This window comes from Urocitellus parryii, chromosome 10, assembly GCF_045843805.1.
Source record: "Urocitellus parryii isolate mUroPar1 chromosome 10, mUroPar1.hap1, whole genome shotgun sequence".
Taxonomy (NCBI): Eukaryota; Metazoa; Chordata; class Mammalia; order Rodentia; family Sciuridae; genus Urocitellus; species Urocitellus parryii.
The window spans coordinates 93,951,944-93,972,495 of record NC_135540.1 but is presented as its reverse complement, the minus strand read 5'-3'; the positions used below and the strand labels follow the sequence as shown (position 1 = coordinate 93,972,495).

At 32.6% G+C, this 20,552-nt stretch overlaps 1 protein-coding gene across 2 annotated transcripts; it reads right to left on the bottom strand.

The window, feature by feature from the left end:
• Window positions 1–3,696: 3,696 nt before the first annotated feature.
• On the bottom strand, window positions 3,697–19,682 carry Gnrhr (gonadotropin releasing hormone receptor). Of its 2 annotated transcripts, none has more exons than XM_026407783.2 (3): window positions 19,161–19,682; window positions 6,757–6,976; window positions 3,697–3,941 (listed from the first exon to the last, which is right to left on the bottom strand). In XM_026407783.2, the coding sequence occupies exons 1-3, from the start codon at window positions 19,680–19,682 to the stop codon at window positions 3,697–3,699; spliced, it is 987 nt and encodes a 328-aa protein (XP_026263568.1). The 2 variants fall into 2 exon arrangements, with proteins under 2 accessions (XP_026263568.1, XP_026263569.1); XM_026407784.2 differs by having other exon boundaries at window positions 3,806–3,941; window positions 6,757–6,848.
• Window positions 19,683–20,552: the final 870 nt, after the last annotated feature.

Sequence of the window (20,552 nt, the reverse complement as noted above, 5' to 3'; positions counted from 1 at the left end):
ATTGCAATGCAATGGTTTTAGGAGATGGGTCCTTTGGAAGGTAATGAGGTTTAAATTAAGTCATTTTAGGATGTAGCAAGAAGGAAGTTTCTACAAGCCAGGAAAAGGGCCTTCCCCAGAACACAGCCATGCCAGCAGTCTGATTTTTTTTATTTTTTAGTGTTTAAATATGTGAAAAATAAATTTCTTGTGACATTTTGTTATTGCATCCTGTGCAAAGAAAGACATCAATTTAGCTTTCTTGTAGTTCTCTGGTGCTTGGTAATCTGATCCGCATCTTTGTCATGTGATCTCTCTCAAGCCAGTACCTCTCCTCCCTCTAATTTTCACCCAGAGATGGCCCAATCTTCCTCCACTGGCATTCTTTACAGACAGGATGGATAATCATTTGAATCTTAATAAACATTATAGTAAATCAAAAAGAAATAAACCTCTATTTGTTTAGGTGACCTTAAGAAGAATATGAGTAGTAAGATCAGCATCCAAGTTAATATGTGTTGAGGATCAAATGAGAAGAGAAGAAGTTGTGTGAACAACTCTTGAAAAAATTTTTATTTCTTTTTTATGAAAAGGAATAGAGAAATGGATAGTGGAAGATGAAGCTGAAGTTAAGTATATAGCTGAGGATATTTTTAAAGATTTAAGTAATAAATCATTTTTATATGCCAGTGGGAACAATTTGTTAGCAAGGAGGAGATTGATGGCGTTGGGAACATAGGGGATATCAAAAGAAATTATGTCTTTAAAAAGGGAGAGAGACGGGTAGCCAGATGCATAAACTAAAAGTCATACAAGCACACACACATTTAGCATTTATTGTTTTTTTCTCATAATAAAATCAATATATATATTTGAGAATTTTTAATTACAGAAATTTAAAAGGGAGAAATAATTTTAAAGTCACTCACATAACTATATATTTTGCATGTGCTTATCTATTGTTTTTATGCATGTATTTACATGCTATGGAACTTTTAAAATTAAACTAATCATTTTCAACCTTATTTTTAATATCATAAAAATTATAAGCAAGATTATATCAAACTACATTCTTTTATTAATATGGAAATACTTTAGAGTAATTAGTGAAGCCTTAGACATTGATTCTGAAATTCTAAAAATATTTTAACTGTTATTTCTGATTCAGAACTACCATGTGAGTTCTGAGATGAAGTCACGAAGATAATTTTTAACTTATTTATGCTGATTTATATTCCCTGGGAGATAATTGTGATACTATCTCCCCACCACAATACAATATTTTTTTGACTACTTTAATAGTTTAAAATTGAATTAATGTATTTATTGTTCAATTCAATGCTATTGGTTTATGTCACTTAGCTACTAAACTGAGTTGCTGTAAGAAATCCAAATTTTAACTAGTTTATAAGTTAAATAAAGAAATCAGTCTAGAATACCTGATTTATATTGGATTCACCTTATATTAGATTCACTCTTCAGACTATTTCCTCTTTTACAAAGAACCTTCATCTTCATATGTTGGAAAATAGAATAAATTAAAGTAACAACAGATGTGAAATACTCCAGTGAGTTATAAACCTTTTGTTGAAAAGTCACATTTAATTTTTGGGCTATGAATTTTAGTTTATATTCATATTATAATTTATGGGCTACAATACTGATTTAGAATAATTATATCTGTAAAGTTTCTCATAACATATTGAACCTTAAGAGAGTTTCTCAGTTTAAAAAGAATGATTAAACATACTGGAACAATATAGTTTCCGTATAACCCATTATCCTGCATATATCAAAACAAACAAATACATTTAAATTAATTTTTATTATAATAAACTTCCTTATAAATATACAAAGGCAAGCAGACATTCTCAACTTTTTTGTGCCTTTTATTGACAGTCTGATATAGCCTATAAACCCCTTATCAGGATAATAAGACATCTCTGTGTGGTCAAAAATTGATTCCTGTGGCCTCCCAGGTGTTTCTTGCTGCCATTCTTTTTTAGCCAGTTCCAACTGGGGACAGCCCCAAATAACGTTTTTAAATTGCATAAAATAATATGAATAGGGAAACACAAAAACAATTTTGAGGAAATATAATTCTGTTCATGGGCTATAGATTAAAGACCCCTGATTCCAGATTTTGATTAGCCCTTTATTAAAGGTATTTTTAAATGCCTGAGAGAGTACCTAAATAAGTTTTTTTAATACATAAGAACTGAACTAAGATATATTCATTAAACACATATGCATTGAAGCCCTTAAATTGCAGCTTGTGCAGGTATTTTATTTTTCCTTTATATCCAGAAGAAAGATTTATTATCAGTTTAGGAATGAGTATAAAGAGCCCTTGAGGAGATTGCTTTTATTGTAACTTATCTACTTCCCTATAATATATAAGAGAATTGTAAAATCTTGATTTAAGTCTATATGCAAACTTTGAGCATTTTGGCACACTGTAGATTTTGAGCCATGCCCAAACTATAGAGTTGAGTTATGGATTGGTTAATTAAAGTTATGAATTGAGTAACAAAGAAGATACAAATGAAAGAATACAAAGAAGGAGCTCAAAAGAGACATATTTGGAAAATAAAGTGGGATGTGAAAACAAGAATCCCACAATAAAACTACAAAACTGAAAGCATGAGAGGAGAAAAATAAGAAAAGTAAGGACTTACATTATTCAGCAGGTTGCTCTCCACAATTTTTCAAACACTGGAATATTTGGAAATTACTTCCTATTTCCATCCTTTGTGTGGCATTACATAATTCATATGAATAATTGTATCTTATTCATTTAAAAATACAAAAGAATGGTTGAATTTATTTTAAGTCCTATATAATATTTTTCTCATTAAATGTACATTATACTTCCATTATTTTCACATCCTAGCATTTTTCATGGAAGGGATAAACATACGTTTGAATCAAATAAAAGACATATTATATGGACAAATTTGGAAATTTGGAAACTATATCAGTAGGTGTTAGTTTCACATTTACAAAGAGTTTTTCTTTTCCTTTCTTCCTCAAATGCTGTTTGCAGTCTTTGGTCTGTACTGACTGAAATTGTACAGTTTTCTCTCCAGAGTTTCTTTTATTTCTCAGACATCTTTTTGCTTATGCATTTACTTGATTTTTTAACTTTCTCAATGATTTATGGAGTATGAATTTAGTAAGATCAGGTGACAAACAAAAATTTCTTACATTATTAAAACAGAGGCTATATTATACATATAACATAATCCATATATATCTTTTCTTACTTGTATTTAAATAGTTGTGATTGCCACTCAATCACTTTTGGAGAAAAACTCAAAAAGCATGCTGAGATCAGGACTGTGTTGTGGTTTCTTAGTCTTAATTTTTGTCATCTTTTTGCCTTAGGTGTTATTTTAAATATAATATTTAGTAATATAATAATATTGCTCTTTGTTTTATTATACAAAGAGAAAATGAAAAGAAATGACAGAAAAAGTAGATGCTAATTTAGAAGTTCATGATTAGAAGAAAATTTTCAGTACATTTCGTGGTTATTTTTTTTTTTAATAAGTGAGACTTTGACAATATGATTTCTAAAAAGAAGAAGAATGATAACTGAAACTTAAATCCTGCTTTTTTTATATGTAATATGTTGCAACTTTGTTCTTGTCATTCCCAAGTGGATAAATTAATTACCTTGATTTTCTTTATATTACTTCATGTGTAATCTGTCAATTACAGAGAGAAATACCCATATATAAGTGGATCAAAGCATGGGTTCAAAAAAGCAAAGAGAAAGAAGAAATGATTTACTGGGTCTGAGACCCTGTTTAACATTTCAGGATCAAACCAATACCAAATTCCTAGGACATAGTAGGGAGTCCAGCAGACAATAAATGAAGTGGCAAATGCAACTGTCATCTTCAAGGTCTTCAGCCGTGCTCTTGGTATATTGTTCTTGGATTGATTCAATTGTAGTTCTATTAGGGAAAAAGAGTGGGTGTTTAAAGATAGTTTTCTCACACAACCAAAACAGTCCAAAAGAGAAACTCACTAATTCAACCTAATAAATATTATAGGAGAAAATTTCTAGCATTTTAAATAAGGACAATTTATTTAAAAAGCATACTTTTATTGTTTTCCACTGTATCACATAATGAATAGTAAATATTGAAGAGGCATGTGTTCTTTAAGTTTATAACAGACTAATCTGTATTTAAAATTTGAGGTACCCAAACAATTGAAATATAAATTTAAGAAAACAGAGGCTAAGCTGAGTTGAATTCTGATTCACTGGGTGTCCCTGCCACTAAGGATAGTAAGAATGATGTATGGATGAAAGTGTGCTGCTCCAAATTATCTACTTCAGCCATGTTTCTTTCTATGATACCTGAAATAATTCCACTTTTAACATAACTTTTAGAGTTCATAGGTTATTCTTGCTAAGAAAGTTATTGAAATCAATGGAATTGCTGACTTTAATTGGCTCCCTTTTAGAATTTAAAGACTTAGTTTTTAAAGTTATAAGCTGCAGTTCTAAATGTTCAAAATCTATTCTTATATTTTGTAATCCAAAAGTGCTATTTTAAAATAAGAAATACTTTTCACATATTATATATTTTTAGGGAAACATACAATGCTATTTAAAAATAGTTTACAGTTTCTTTTTCACTGATCACCCAAGAGTAGAAATATGGAAGAAAACATTTATATTTATGTTATAAAGTTAATTTTTGACTAGAAATGTTAGAATAAGTACTTTATTGAATATAGACTGGACATGATTTTTTTGAGCAGACAAAACTAATTACCATTTAATGTATCCCTTGCTATGGGCCTTCCTCTTTTCACACATTATTTCATTCAATCATTGATATCTGTAAATATTATGTATATTAATAAAGCAATCATGAATGAACACATTTTTTAAAAAAATGCTTCTTGGCTTAGCACAATGGCTGAATGTGATAAAATACAGATACAGCATGCTGTACTTCTTCTTTAGAAATATCATCATACTTGATTATTGGTTTACTGTTTGTTCTCCAACTTTTATGTTAGACTATAGACTCTATGAAAACAGGATAGATACTAGGCCACCTAGTATGGTTTCCAGCAGTATCAGACAGTGCATTTTAGTTAAGTAAATAAAAAAATAAATGGCTAAAAGTGTTAGTAAATATGTAACTATTACTCCTGTCTTTTTCTTCTATCTCTGTACTACTCATATTTCTTCTGATTAACCCCTATTTTTGATTCATCTTCTTATTCTACATGTCCCCTTCTTAGACAATCCTTACATAACTGAATCTCTCTTGGATAAGATTTGAGAAGCAAATTGTTTTTGCACTATTCTTTTTGTTTTTGAAATATTAAATAGCATTTTGGGATGGCAAGTGGAAACTTACAAGCATCACTATAATTATTTCCTTCTGATAATATCTACCCAAACTGATCATTCCTTAATAATTAAGATGATTTCCCTATTTATTTGTACCAGATATGACTTATATACTGTGCTATTGGTAGCATGTCTTTGAGATGTCATGCCAAAATATCATGCTTATTTCATAAATTTTAGTTCTGGGAGTGCACCAGATTACTGAAGAAAAAAAAGGAAAAAATGTGTAGCTACATCTATGATATTTTGGATGACATAATTACATATTTAACATTGTTTGACTTGTGAAGACATACATATATGCATACAATCACATACACATACATGTCATAATTTCTGTTTGTGGATATTAAGGGAATTTGAATCAGTTTAACAAATGTTATGGTTTAGATGTGAGGTATCTCCCAAAAGCTTATGATGCTATATAAAGCAAGAAAATAGGTGAAATGTTTGGATTATGAAAGCCTTAACCTAATCAATGCATTAATCCCCTGATAGAGATTGACTAAATTGTGATTATAGGCAGGTAGGATGTAACTGGAGGAGGTAGTTTGATGGGGGTATGCCCTTGGAGTTTATATTTTGTCCTTTTGGGGGTCTCTCTCTCTCACTCTGCTTCCTGGTGTGAGCTGCTTCCCTCCATCACACGCTTCCACCATGATGTTCCTTTTTTTATTGATTTAAATTTTTTTGTAATTTGTTCTTTTTAGATATACATGACAGTAGAATGTATTTTGACATTATACATACATGGAGTGTAACTTCCCATTCTTGTGGTTGTACATGATGCAGAATTACACTGGTTGTGTATTCATATATGAACATAGGAAAGTTAGGTCCGATTCACTCTACTATCTTTCCTGTTCCCATCCCCACTTCCATAATGTTCTGCCTCACCTCAAGTTCCAGGGAATGGAGCCTGCTATCTATTGACTGAGACCTCTGAAACCATGAGCCTCCAAATAAACTTTTCCTTCTCTAAAATTGTTCTTGTCAGGTATTTTGTTCATAGTGGTGAAAAAACTGACTAAAACAACAAATTTATTGGCTAGCATTTAATAGGTTGTTTGCTGTATTCTAGATATTGGGTGTTGATGTATTATTTCACAGCCCAGCAGTAACAATTTTTTAATGCTTATTCTAAGTTTTAATGGAGTAATTATTTTTCTTTAATTTCTCGATGTAAATTTAGAACATCAGAAAATATTATCTCGTGTAAATTAGGAGCATAATAAAAGTATTACCTCATGGGGTGATTGTAAATAATAAATGAGCTAATATATATAAACTTTATAGAACAGTATCTGGCACATAGGGTAAGGGTCATTCTGCTTAAGTTTTGTTATTTAAAAACTGTTTGCACATAATTAGCACTAAATCCAAATAATACATACTGTGGGGACCATGATGAAGGACCCGTGTCAGGGTGAAGATGATTTTTGCATTGCAGATCAACATGATGAGAAGAGGGATAATGAAGAGGCAGCTGAAAGTGAAGAAGTTATAAAAGGCTTGATGCCACCATTGTGGAAAACTGCAGTGAGTTACACATTGAGAGAAAATTTCTGTTTGTCCAGAACCATCTGTTAGGTGGATCATCCTGAATATATATAACTGTATGAGAAAATAAGAAAAAAAACTTATGTTATTTTTTTAAACACTATTTGGAAACTTTTTTCTTGCATCCTGCTATCCTTCTAATATATGTTACCTAAAGCAATTTCTAAGCTCCTTGGTATTCTTTTGAGCATTTCTGTGTTAACTTATAATTGGATATATACTTCAAATATGTTTAAGTAAGTATGAATGGAATGATAGTATTTTGGGTTTTTTTGGAAATTATACAAATGTTGCAGAATAATCATTACCCAAAATTCTAAACCTTGTCCGTTCTTTCATTTTCAAGTACAATTATGTTGAATTAACTTTTTGCAAATGATTTTTTATAGTGTATCCACATTGCCGAAAACAGGGTCTGACTCTTTAAATACATGTTTAAAATTTATTTTAGAGACCGACAGCCCCATTGAACTGACATTTTAAAAATAAATAGTCAAAAGACACAAAAGCTTTACCAAAAAAGTGAAGAAAAGGCCTCAGACATAACTAATATGTTTATCTGTATTCATAAGATTAATGCCAATTATAGTTACACCAAAATGCCATTTTTACTATTGAGATTGGCAAAAATTAAAAAAGTTCAGCAATACCTTCTACTGGCAAGGCTGTGGGGAAATCAGTACCCTTGTACAATGCTACTTGGAATGCAGATTGGCACAACCATTATGGAGGGAAACGTGCTAATGACTATTATAATTACATATGCATTATAATGGTTAATATTGCTTGTCAACTTGTCTGAATTGAGAGCTGCCTAGATAAAGCACACTTTGGGGGTGTGTCTTTGAGGTGTTTCCAGATATGATTGGCATGTAGGTAGGCCGAATAAGGGAGAAAGACTCACCCTGAATGTGTATGACACTATCTAATAGGCTGGGGGTCTAGACAGAACAAAAAATGTCCCATGCCCATGACCCACTCTTTTTGAGCAAGTGCTTGTTTTGCTGCCGTCATCTCCTGTGGACAGTGGACTCCATGTATATATTTTTTATTAGAACTTAATAGTTATACATAGTAGTTGTGTTCATCCCGACAAACTCAAACATGCATGGAAATCGATTTCAGTTCATGATTCCCCTTTTCTTTCTCGTTGTCCCTCCCCTCTCCCATTCTCCTTCTACTCTGCTAGATTTCCTTTTGCTTCTCTATTAATTTATATTTCATTGATTCTTTATGTTAACCTATCATTTCCTCACCCTTTCCTTTTTTTTAACTCTAGCTTCTTCATGAGAGGAAACATTTGATGTTTGATTTTCTGAGTTTAACTTATTTCACTTAGCATGATATTCTTCATTTCCATCCATTTACCAGCAAAAGCCATAATTTCATTCTTTTTCATGGCTGAGTAGAACTCAATTGTCTATATATACCAAAATTTCTTAATCCATTTATCTATTGATGGGCATCTGGGTTGATTCCATAATTTAGCTATTGTGAATTGTACTGCTATAAACATTGAGATGGTTTCATGCTGTAGTATGTTGATTTTAGATTTTTTTAGAAAATACACAAGAGTGGGACAGCTGGGTCTTATGGTAGTTCCATCCCTACTTTTTTGAGGAATCTCTATACTGCTTGCCAGAGTGATTATTCTAGTTGGCAGTCCCACCAACAAGGTACAAATGAACCTTTTCCCCTTATATTCTTTAGCCCTTGAATGCAGATTTGTACCAGCACCTCTGCAGGGAGCTTCCAGGTCTTCACTCTAGGACTGGGGCTGCATCATTGGTCCCTCTTATTCTGAGGCTTCCAGTTTCTTGGACTGAGAAACTACTGGTTTCCTTGGCTATGCAGCCTGCAGATGCCTTTTGTGAGCCCAATCTCTTCTCATGTAAACCAATCTAATAAATCTATATATATATATATATATATATATATATATATATATATATATATATATATATATTTGGTTCTGCTCCTTTGGAGAATTAATGCAAGATTTCCTTTGATCCAGCAATCCTACACCAGGCAATTACTCTGAACATACACTTATACCTCTGTAATGTGAAAATACGTCTGCAAAAGATTATTAGTTGTATCATTTGTCACTGAAAATGTTAAAAATAATCTACATGACAGTTTTAAAAATAGTGGCTGAATAAATTATGGTAGACCACACTATGGAGTGCTGTGAAACTGTAAAAAAGTAAGGAAAATCTCCGGGTACACACACACACACACACACACACACACACACTGCCAATAATGAAACCAATTCACAGAATCTGCCCCCTTAGATAATGCATTGAGAAGAACTTAGTGTCATTTCTTTGATATTACTGTTTAAAGTGAATCTAACTATGAAGAAACATTAGACAAAACCAAACTGAAGGGCATTCTACAGAGTAACTCGCCTGCACCCTTCAAAAAAGGTCAATGTTATGAAACACAAAAGAAGACTGAGGAATGGTTCCAGCTGAAAGGAGACTAAGGAGACATGCAACTGACTCCACCACATAATCATTTAGTTTTTTTTTAATATTTATTTTTTATGTGTAGATGGACACAACACAATGCCTTCATCTTTATATGGTGCTGAGGATCAAACCTGGGTCCCACCCATGCTAGGCGAGCACTCCACTGCTGAGCCACAATCCCAGCCCCTCATTTAGCTTTTTAAGAGTATAAAATTAAACTAAGTACAACTGTTGAGATCTAAACAGGGTGCATAGGTTGAATAATAGTATTTTTCAACGCTAATTTCCTTGTTTAGAAACTTATGCTGGGGCTATGTGTGAACGAGGTCTTAAACACAAAATGAAGTAAAGGGATATAATATCTGAAACTTTTAAACAAATAAAAAATGTGTATGAGGAAAGAAAGTAAATAAGCAAATATAGGAAAATGCTAATATTAGGGAATATCTATCTCTATATATGAAATATCTACATTTCATATATAGAGATAGATATCCTATATATGTCAGAAATCCAAAAAAAATTTGTGTGATACGTGCAATCTTTCTCTGAATGAGAAATTATATTTTTAAAAAGCCTTCTTTATTCTAAAACTTATAAAAGCTCAACATGAATAAACTTATTTTTTATTTATTTGTATTAGAGCATTGTAGTTAAATTATTTAACTATTGCAAGTAGTTTTCAAGAATAAATTCTAACAGGAATTTATTTAATTTTTTCTTCATTTATCAAGCATATATGTTATATAGTCCTTTCCAAGCTTTCTACTGAGAAACTTCATTTTGTTGTGAAACATAATTAAAATAAAAGGATAAGAGAGCCCAAGTTCTTAAACTGATAGCAAATAATAGGAACCAAATACTTTTAATTAAATTAGTGGTAACCTTTTTTCTTTCTCTTTTTTCTTTCTTTCTTTCTTTTTTTTTTTTTTGTTGAATTAAGACCATTTAATTTATTTAACAGGTTCAGGGGTTCTATTCTTTTTGGGATTTGGGGGGATATAGTAGTGGAAATAGAATATGATTTTTTAAAAGGTAACACAAAATATTTCTTTTCTTTTTTGAGTAGAAAAATAATCCTGTTTCTTATGTCTATAATTAGAAAGTTGATTTTCAGTTTCATTTTTTTCCAACCTCAAAGGGAAAATAATTTTAAAATAATCCACTAGAGGGCAACAAATAGTCATATTATCAATCTCTAAGTCAAGAAACAAAAGTTTGACTAATTTTATCTTATGATCCAGACCAACTTTTCCCCACATTATGAAATGAGGCTTTCAGTTTTTCATACTTTTTTTCTAATTTGACAATATTTAAAGTTTAGTATTGTATTATACCAAACAGATGTGTGAGTTGAAATCTTTGGAGGGTTTAATTCACATAGAACTCAAGAATCTTAGATTTTCTTTTCTTGTTTGTTTTAAGTTTACTACTTTCCTCCATCCCTTTGGAATCAGATGACCCGAGTTTGTCTTTCTGCTTTTGCACTGTACCACATTCTTGCCTTAATAATTCACATATTTAAGTCTTAATGATGAAACTTTCAATAACCTTGACTTTCAAATGTAGTTCTATGATTTGAGTTACTGGTTATCATTTTTATTTAATAAATGCTTATTTGTTAAGCAACTCCTTGCTAAAAATAAATATATCAGGTGCTCTCTACCATAAAAGACAAGCCAGATATATCTTTCTATAAGGGAATTTAATATTTGGTTGTGGATATTATAGAATGTATATGCCACCTATGAGACAAGATAGACTGATAGTTTCAAAAGAGAAATACATAAAAGTATATGGGAATTCACAGTCTTACTTGCCTATCAATTAATTTGCCTTAGTCTTGCTTTGGTTTATTTTGTGCGTCAAGGCCTGCTCATTTGAGTAGTTGATATAGGGATCCATTTTACTCTCTGTGATTCCTTTGTCCTTGGATTATATTTCTTTAGTTTCTGTGTTTTCTCTATGTTATCCCCAACTCTAGTTCTTATCGATGCTTGCTTTATTTTGACATAAACAAGAACATTCTGTTTTGCTTCTTCATAGGCAATTGTGGATGCTTATTTCTTCTTAGAATATTATCTTTAACCCTCACATACCCCACAGTAATCACACAATTACCTAATTTTTCCAAAGGTAATTATCTTCAGATGGAATGCTTTAGTTTCCTCTAAAGTGCAGGTAATGATAGTACCTACCTTTAGGGGATGTTATGACAATTAAATGACTTATCACATGAAAAGCAACTGGTACAGTGCCTGTGCACAGTTAGCACTATATTAATCTTAACCATTATGATAAATATTTTCAAGGCACACAACTTCTATGTGTATCCATATGTATTTATATATCTATCTATAAATATATATCTATAAATACATACCATATTTTTTTCTTGATGTCTTTTATCCTTCTAGTCTCACCTTAAGCTTTTCCTTAGCCTTCTACAGAAAAAGGGAAATAGCTGAATACATAATGGTGTAGAATGCAGTAGTTTAAAGCTCTGGCTGTGGAACTGAAATAGTCAAGGCAAAATATGCCAAATTGGTATATTGATTTTTCAAGCTGAAAAGAACTCGAGGAAGTGAGCCATTCAGCTTGATTTTCCCTACATGCAGGAAGCCATAAAGATTCTTTGGGAAGGGACATCCTTCAGATACCAAGATTGGAAAACAGCCTGGACTATCAGAGACTGTAAGAGGTGCTGCAGTAACCTGAATAACAAACTCTTTTAGTAATGCTTCTCTTTCACTAGCTTGTACATTCTCCATGTGTCGTCAGTAACACCCCTAGAATTTAGTCCCCTATTCCACACATCCATTTATGCTATTGTTTCTGCACTAATTTTGTTTTTCTTTGCCTGAAAAGTATAAAAGTATCATGCTTTGGTCATTTCTTCAAATTTCACTGTCTTGTAAAATTCTGATCTACATATAAATTTAACAAAATTTTTACACTTTTCTCTTGCTAACCACCTTGTATTAATTGGGTTCCTAGATCCATCCAAAGAACCCACATAAAAACTAAGGGGTAGAAGGGATATTTTTGTTTTCTACAGAGTTGATAGTATATACTGAAATTTCTACTCATTAGATAGCAATCATGGGTATCACATGATATTCATAGGCTTAGTTTCTTCATGTGTAAAATAAGAATACTAATTGAACCAATTTATAGGGTTGTTAGAACATTCATGAAATATTACATGTAAAGGTATTTAGCACAATTCCTGGCACACATTTATATCTTCAAGTATTATTTATCATCCTCATTGTTATTGCTACTGCTAGCATGCTATACTATGTTCTAGCACAGTACTTGGCATATTGCACATATGAAGTAAATATTAATTGAATTTAAACTGCTCTTCAAATTCAGAAGTGCATTTTACACCAGGGAATTCTCTCATGTGTCAAGGCAAGCCTCCACACATCTCCAGAACATACTTCTTTACACCAAAGACTAAGGAGTGGCTCATATTTCTTGCCTGCAGGCTTGAGTTAACTATAATTTTAAAACTGTCAATATGTAATACTCCCTATTAAGTCAGATAAACTAGGGATATGAACTCTTTCTCTAAATAATCTGCTACTCTGGAATTCTTGTGGTCTCAGATGACTCTCATTAAAAAGCATGTGATTTTTAATTAGATATACCCACACCTAATTTAGGAAATGTTTTTTAACTCAACTTACAGTTACCAGCCTAACTACATATAGTTTAAAATCAGAGCTACTTCCAGGGCATGTGTTAGTTGCTTTTTCTTGCCTTCTTTTCTCCTCTTCTCCCTCACTTCTTCCTTTCTCCTTTCCTCTCTCATTTCCTTTCCTCTTTCCCACCCTACTTTTGGATATGATGCCTCCAAGACTTGAATTATGCTCTGGATATATAACTTTCAGAATGAGTAGTATAGTTTTGTGACCAGAGAATAGCTGCCAAGTTTACTGATCAGTCAGAAGGCAAGCTATAATTTTAAAAAATTTGAAGAGATTAATCTTTATATAAGCATTTTTGGGGGAGAGGGAGATTTAAATCAGGGGCACTTGACCACTAAGCCACATCCACAGCTTTATTTTGTATTTTATTTAGAGACAGGTTTTACTAACTTGCTTAGTGCCTTGCCTTTGCTGAGGCGGCTTTGAACTCCTGACCCTCCTGCCTCTGGCTCTGGAGCCACTGGGATTACAGGCCTGTGCCATAGCACCTGGCTTATGTAAGCATTTATTTTTGTTGTTTCTTAACAAATTAACCATTTTACTATTCACATTTCTGCATTTTTCTTTCCTGACCTCAAAAACTATTATGAAAGAAAGAAAAAAGGAAGGAGAAAAGAAAAAAGAAAACAAACATTAATTGAGAGTTTAAAATAAAGTGTAAAGTCTCATACTGGATTATTTTATATGTCACATAATTTATTCTTTATAGTTACTCTTTTAAATTTAGTTATTTGTTCAGAGTCCCATACTCTAGGAGAGAGTACTGATATTTGAATGCCATTTCTACAATCCTACTGGCTTTCAAACTTTGTTCCTGGGCAATCCAAAATCTTTAAAGGGAGTATGAATTGGGGCTAGTGAACAGCCCAGAAGAGTGGTCCTCCTTTATGCCTGTTTGAAACAGAAAGGGTCCACTTAACTTTATTTAGTTTATTGGTACTCCACATAGGATTTTAAAAAAAATCTATTACTAGCAAGTAGTTTAAAATTTTTTACCACACTCTGCTGAAACTTCTGAGGACACATTCATTCCCAAACTATCATTGGGCTTAGCTTCTGAGGTTAATAATTAGGAAGGTTTGAAAACCAAGGTGGTCAATTTAAAATAGCTCATTGTGAGCTCTAGCAAAATGTCATAAATCCCCAGATTTCCAGACTTGAGTTGTGACAACTAGTTTGTTGTTTTAACTGTGGTTTGAATTACATAAGTAATAAACAACCAGTATATGCATCAAAGAGTGAAGATTAAAGTCACACTTTTGATGTAAATTGGTCACAACAGAATATGACTTTGTCAATGGGCTTATCCATAGAGTGTGGTAACACATGACACATCCTATGTGTCACAGTCTACAAATAAAAAGCTTTTGAGTTATTTTTTTTAAACCTCTCCCCTTCCTTTTTTTCCTGAACACTTACAATATATTTTTACCTATGTCTATGTTTTGTCTAACCCACCACCAGAGTATAAGCTTCAAAAAATCTGTAAATCTCTCCAATTCTGTTTCTTTTATTTTTCTGCCTTTTTTCCTTTATTTTCTTCCTTCCTGTTTTTTTTTTCTTTTTGGTAGTGGTGGTACTGAGTATTGAATTCAAATTGTCACAAAGGGTAAGCAATGAGCTATATTCCCAAACATTTCTTTATACAGCATCTGCTAAGTTGCCCAGACTGGCCTCAGACTATTGTCCTCCTGCCACAGGTAACCTGGTCATTAGCATTAGAGATGTGTATCACCCTGCTGGCAAAAGTAACATCTAATCTGCTTAGATTAAATTCAAGCATCCAGCATGTGAAACAATGCATGTAACACAGTAGGTGCTCAATAAAGAACTGCATGTTGCTGGGCTTAGCTTTAGCGTGTGTTCTTAGGGTGAGATGGCAACCGCCCACCTATAATCTGATTCAGGGGAGTAAGGCAGAGAATGGCAAGTTCAAGCCCAGTCTTGGAGAATAAGGGAAACCTGCCTCAAATTTAAAAAATGCATACGGAAGTAAACATATACAAGAAAGGGAATGTAGCTAAGTGGTGGAGCACTTCTGGGTTCAGTCTCTACTATAAATAAATAAATAAATGAGAAAAGAGAGAAACAAAAAGGAAAGGGGTACAGCTCAGTGGAAGAAACTTTATGTAGCATGTGAGTATGAAGCCCTAAATTCAATCACCAGTATTGCAAAAATAGATTAATTCAAGATAGAACAACTTACATAGCAACTGAAAAGGCTCACATCTTCTCCCCCATACATACTGCAATATGAATTTTAAACGGCATTTATTTCCCATATAGAAAAGAATTTCTGTGTCTTGATGAGAGGGCAAAGAATTAAAACAAAATAATAAGCCATTTTCAATTGAGCTTAATTTTAGATTTTTTTATTTTTTATTTGATGGTGCATGGTTTTAATCCCAGTGACTCTGGAGGCTGAGACAGGAGGATTTCAAGTTCTAGGTCAGCCTCAGCAACTTAGTGAGACTGTCTTAAAATAAAAATTTAAAAAGGTCTGTAGATGGATGTAGCTCAGTGGTAGAGCTCTTGATTAACAGGTGTAAGGCCCTGGGTGTGCCCAGCTCTGAAGAAAGAAAAAGAAAAAGAAAGAAAATGCTTATTCATGAGTTTTTTTTTTTTTTTTCAGGAAACTTTAGCAGAGTGCTTTTATAAACTTAGAAGTGTTATTGGAAGTAAGAATGAGTCATTTGTTATACAAAGTAAAATATTACTATCATTTTTTGTAGTAAATAGTCACATAAATCTCTGGTAGAACAATGTATTTGAGGTCAGACCATTACATGCAATTTCTAAACAATTCAAAGTTAAGTTCTTATTTTCTTTTTGTTGTGCCAAAATGGATAGGTATAGTATATGGCATTGTCTTTCTATTATTGCTATAATATATTTAGAGGAAAGTAGTTGAATTATTAAATCAATATTTTAGGTAGAGCTTCTGAGAGACTTCTTTCAAGGAGAAAGAAACTGTGGATATATCATTCAGTTATTATCACAAACAGTCTTATTTTCCACTTCTGTTTGCATTTTCATCTATATGAGTATCCCAGATATTTTCCTGATAGCTGTATCTATACAATGATCTTACATTGTCATTAATCATGTCCTGAAGTCATCCCCCCCCCTTTGTTTTAATTGGCTAAAACCTATTCCCACATTCTGCCTTCCCACTGTCTTCAAACAGACAGGCAGAAAAATACTTCTCCATCTACCTATTTCAGAGGTTTTACTATTCAAATTTTTTTGGCTAAAAATATTGGAGCTTTATTTTCCTTTGCTGTATTATTAAATAGAGCTGATTGTTGCTAAGCTTTTAAAAAATATTTATATTTTTAGTTGTAGTTGGACACAATACCTTTATTTTATTTATTTTTATGTGGTGCTGAGGATCAAACCCAGGGCCTCGAATATGCTAGGCGAGAGCTCTACTGCTAAGCCACAACCTCAGCCCTGTTGCTAAGCTTTATTTGATGTTGTTATTTGAAATGTTATTCTTACTATCAATTCCATTCCCAACCTTCAATTTAATCACTTACTTGCTAAATTATTTGAAAAGATTCTTTGTCTTACTTTACTCTATTTGGCCCTACATGTATTTTTTAAAAATATTTTTGTTTAAAAGAAGTAACTTCAGTTTGAGGGGAAGTTATTTTGATTTTATTACTACTAAATGTGATATATGGAAACATATTGTATCACATAAATATGTACAATTACTTTTTTTGAAAATTAAAAAAAATGAAATGCCATTTTACTCCTTATATAGGCCTCACAAAGGTTCTCACATTAATTTTAGATTTTTTTATCGCTATCAGTGTCTTTTGTAATATAAATATATCATAATCATTAATTCACTTACCCATTTTTAATGTTCAATCTTTAAAAACATTTTGTTCAATTTATTTTTAATTGAAATATAAACACAAGTTGTATATATTAGTGTATCTAACATTTTTTAAAAAATATTTTTTAGTTGTTGATGTAACTTTATTTTTTATTTATTTATATGTGGTACTGAGAATCCAGCCCAATGCTCACACATCCAGGCAAGAGCTCTACCACTGAGCCACAATCCCAGCCCCAGTATCCAAGCGTTTAATTTAAGTTTTGCTAGGTATCTTAGTAGGAAAAATAAATATTAAGCTGCATACTACAAAGTCTGTACATGTAAAAATGTATACCTTAATGACAAACATAGGCAGACAAACATATAATCACAGTGTTTTATAATATCATGAAATCAAAGGAAAGGAGAAACCACCAAATCTAATTTTTCACTGTTCCTAACTCTCAGTCTTTCACTTCAACAAGTTTCTTATGAAAATTAATCATACCTTTTAGACTTTATTGAAAAAATACATTTGATACTTCATTTATTTTTTCTTGCCCAAATACCTTATGCCTCAACCTCCAGAGTTGCTGGGATTATAGGTGTGCACCCCCACACCTGGCCTGTTTTTTTTTTAATACTTTAATTTTAGTTAGTTATTTTTAATGTGGTTTTGATTTAATCACTACTAAAGATGTTGAGGATCGAACACAATTCCTCATACATGCTAGGCAACCGCTCTACTACTATGTCACAACCCTAGCCCATGGCCTGTTGTTTTTAAACTATCTGGCCAGATTAGAATGGCTAGATAGATTTATTATTACTATTATTTTTTGTGGTGCTGGGGATTGAACCCAGAGCTTCATGCATGTGAGGCAAGCACTCTCTCACTGAGCCACATCCCAGCCCCTAGATTTAAAATTTTAAAGGAAATTTTTTGGAGGATTTTAGAAAACTCTGACTTTACTTCTTAACACAATTTTGTACCTTGGATTTACCATATAATGCATTTGTAAGCATAGAGACAACGGATTAATTTGTTGTGAAAAGATCTTGTTATTTGCAAGCATTTGTTATTTTCTTCAGAGATGTAATTGTTGAAAAAGCAGATTCTGCAGGTCAATCTGTTATGCTCCTTCTATGGAAGGCAATCTGAAGAGATGTATGTCTTCCAGAAGTGTGGGAAAAGGGCCTGCTGCCTACACACCCATGGTAATAAAGCTTTATCAACAACATCTCTCTAGTGGTGCACACCTGTAATCCCAGTGGCTTGGGAGTCTGAGGCAGGAGGATTGGGAGTTCAAAGCCAGCCTCAGCAAAAGTGAAGCACTAAGCAACTCAATGAGACCCTCTCTCTAAATAAAATACAAAATAGTGCTGGGGATGTGGCTCAGTGGGTGAGTGCCCCTGAGTTCAATATGCAGTGCTCCCCCAACCCCATCACCAAAAAAAAAAAACAAAAAACAAAAAACTAACTTGAGCTCAAATCAGGGAAGTAGTCATTTTTTTCCAGAGTTTAAGATTTCCTACTTTCTCTCTTTGTTCAGTTTTACTAACTGCAAACTATAGAACAACATACATGTCAAAATAATTTTCCCTTAGCTGTAGTGACGAAACTCTTAGTTTCTACTCAACAAATCTCAAATAAAAACAGTTATAAAATATTTATGCAAATTTAATAATTCCTAAAAATTCTCTCAATTAATCATTAAATGTATGTCAATTAGAAGAAAAGGAAAAATGGAAGAAGCTGGGCCCAGTGGTGCATGCTTGTAATCCCAAGAACTCAGGAATTTAAGGCATGGGATTGTGAATCTGAATCATCCTAGTCAGCAACATAGTGAGAGACTCCATCTCAAAAAAAAAAAAGGATTCGGATGAGTTCAATTTCAGCAGAGCTACTTTTTAGAGAACGTTTACTATGTACCAAATATTATAATAGATATTTTAATACATGATTAATTTAATTATTATAAAGGTTCATGAATTAGGTATTACCCCATTTTATAAATAAAGGAGCAGAACCCTAGAGATGTTAAGAAATTTTCTTGAGGAAACTGAACAATCAGGATTAAACACCACCTTGATTACTAGACCCTCGGTTCTTAAAAATAATGCAACATGTGCTTCCTTTAATAAGACCTTTACTCAGATTTAGATGGGAAATCTGTGATCAACGTAATAATAGAAGTTCATGAATAATGGATTACCTGTGGTCCAGCAAAAATACTACTGAGAATCCAGGCCAGGCTGGTCATGGACTGTTCAAGCTTGCGGTTGTTTTGCACAGCTAGTGGTCTGGTGATAGCCAGGGAACGATCCAGGCTTATCACCACCATCATGAAAGCTGGGGCATACATGGAGAAAAGCTTCAGGTAGCTGAGGACTTTGCAGAGGAACTCTCCTGCATACCATTGGACTGTAATATTCCACATACCATCCAGTGGCATGACAATCAGAGTCTCCAACAAGTTGGCTAATGTCAAATGTTTTAAAAGCACCTTCATTCTGGAGAGTTTTTTCCCTTTTTCTTTCTTCTGAGTCCACTTCTGAAGTTTCAATAAGAAAGAAGCATTAAAGGTGGTGGAGAGTAGAAAAAGGCAGAAAGTCACTGTCACTCGAATCTTCCCAGATAAGGTCAGGGTAGGGAGGTTTTCCTGCATCAGTGAGATGCTGTTGTTGATGGCTGAACAGTGATTCTGATTCTGTTGAGGAGAGGCATTGTTTGCCATACTTCCCCAGTGATAAAGCTTCCAGACTTGTATTTCTGGTACTTCTGATATTTTATTATAGTTGAACCTAAAGTCCCCTTTTAATTGTGCCTTTTTGTTTTTTTAGATGGGAACATCACAGATTTAGATTTATGTCAAACTTTGTCCCTGAGATACTTTAGACTTAGTGTAAAAGATCAAGGTGAACTTGTTTTGTGGGTTTGTAATCCAACATAATACTAAAACAGAAGATTTAAAACACATTGTGAGGGCCAAATGTAACTGTACCACCTCAGCAGATGGCCTGGTTTTCACAACATTTTTTCCTAAGTGAAGCAGGATACTCACAGCCTAATTTTGAATTTAAAAGTTCCTCATAATATTACTAGAATATCTTTAATGAAGAGATTTTTAAAATGCTATTCACTTTTTTTGTTGTTCTGTTCAACATACAGGTGCAAAATGAAAATGAAGGAAAATACTAAAAAAAAAAAAAAAAAAAAAAAAAAAACTTGATCCAGTTAACATTTGTTGTCTTAAGATTTGAATACATTTCTCAAAGATGTTTCTTTGTTTTGTTTTTCAAATATGCATTCTTGACTTTCAAGCACTAGGCATATATGTTAATTTAAACTATCCTATGCAAAACAAGAAATTACTACTTTTATAGAATCAATCTGAACAAATACAAATGAGGCTGTATTCAAATTTATCAATCAGTCTTTATGGTCAGATTATCCAAGCTTAAGTTAGTGTAAAAAGATTAACCATTTAAAAATTATTGCCTTGATTTTATAATTGTCTAAAGATTTTACTTAAATTATTATTATGGCACAAAGTTCCATAAAACAACTAGATATTGGCAAGAAGATTTGCATAAATACTGTACTA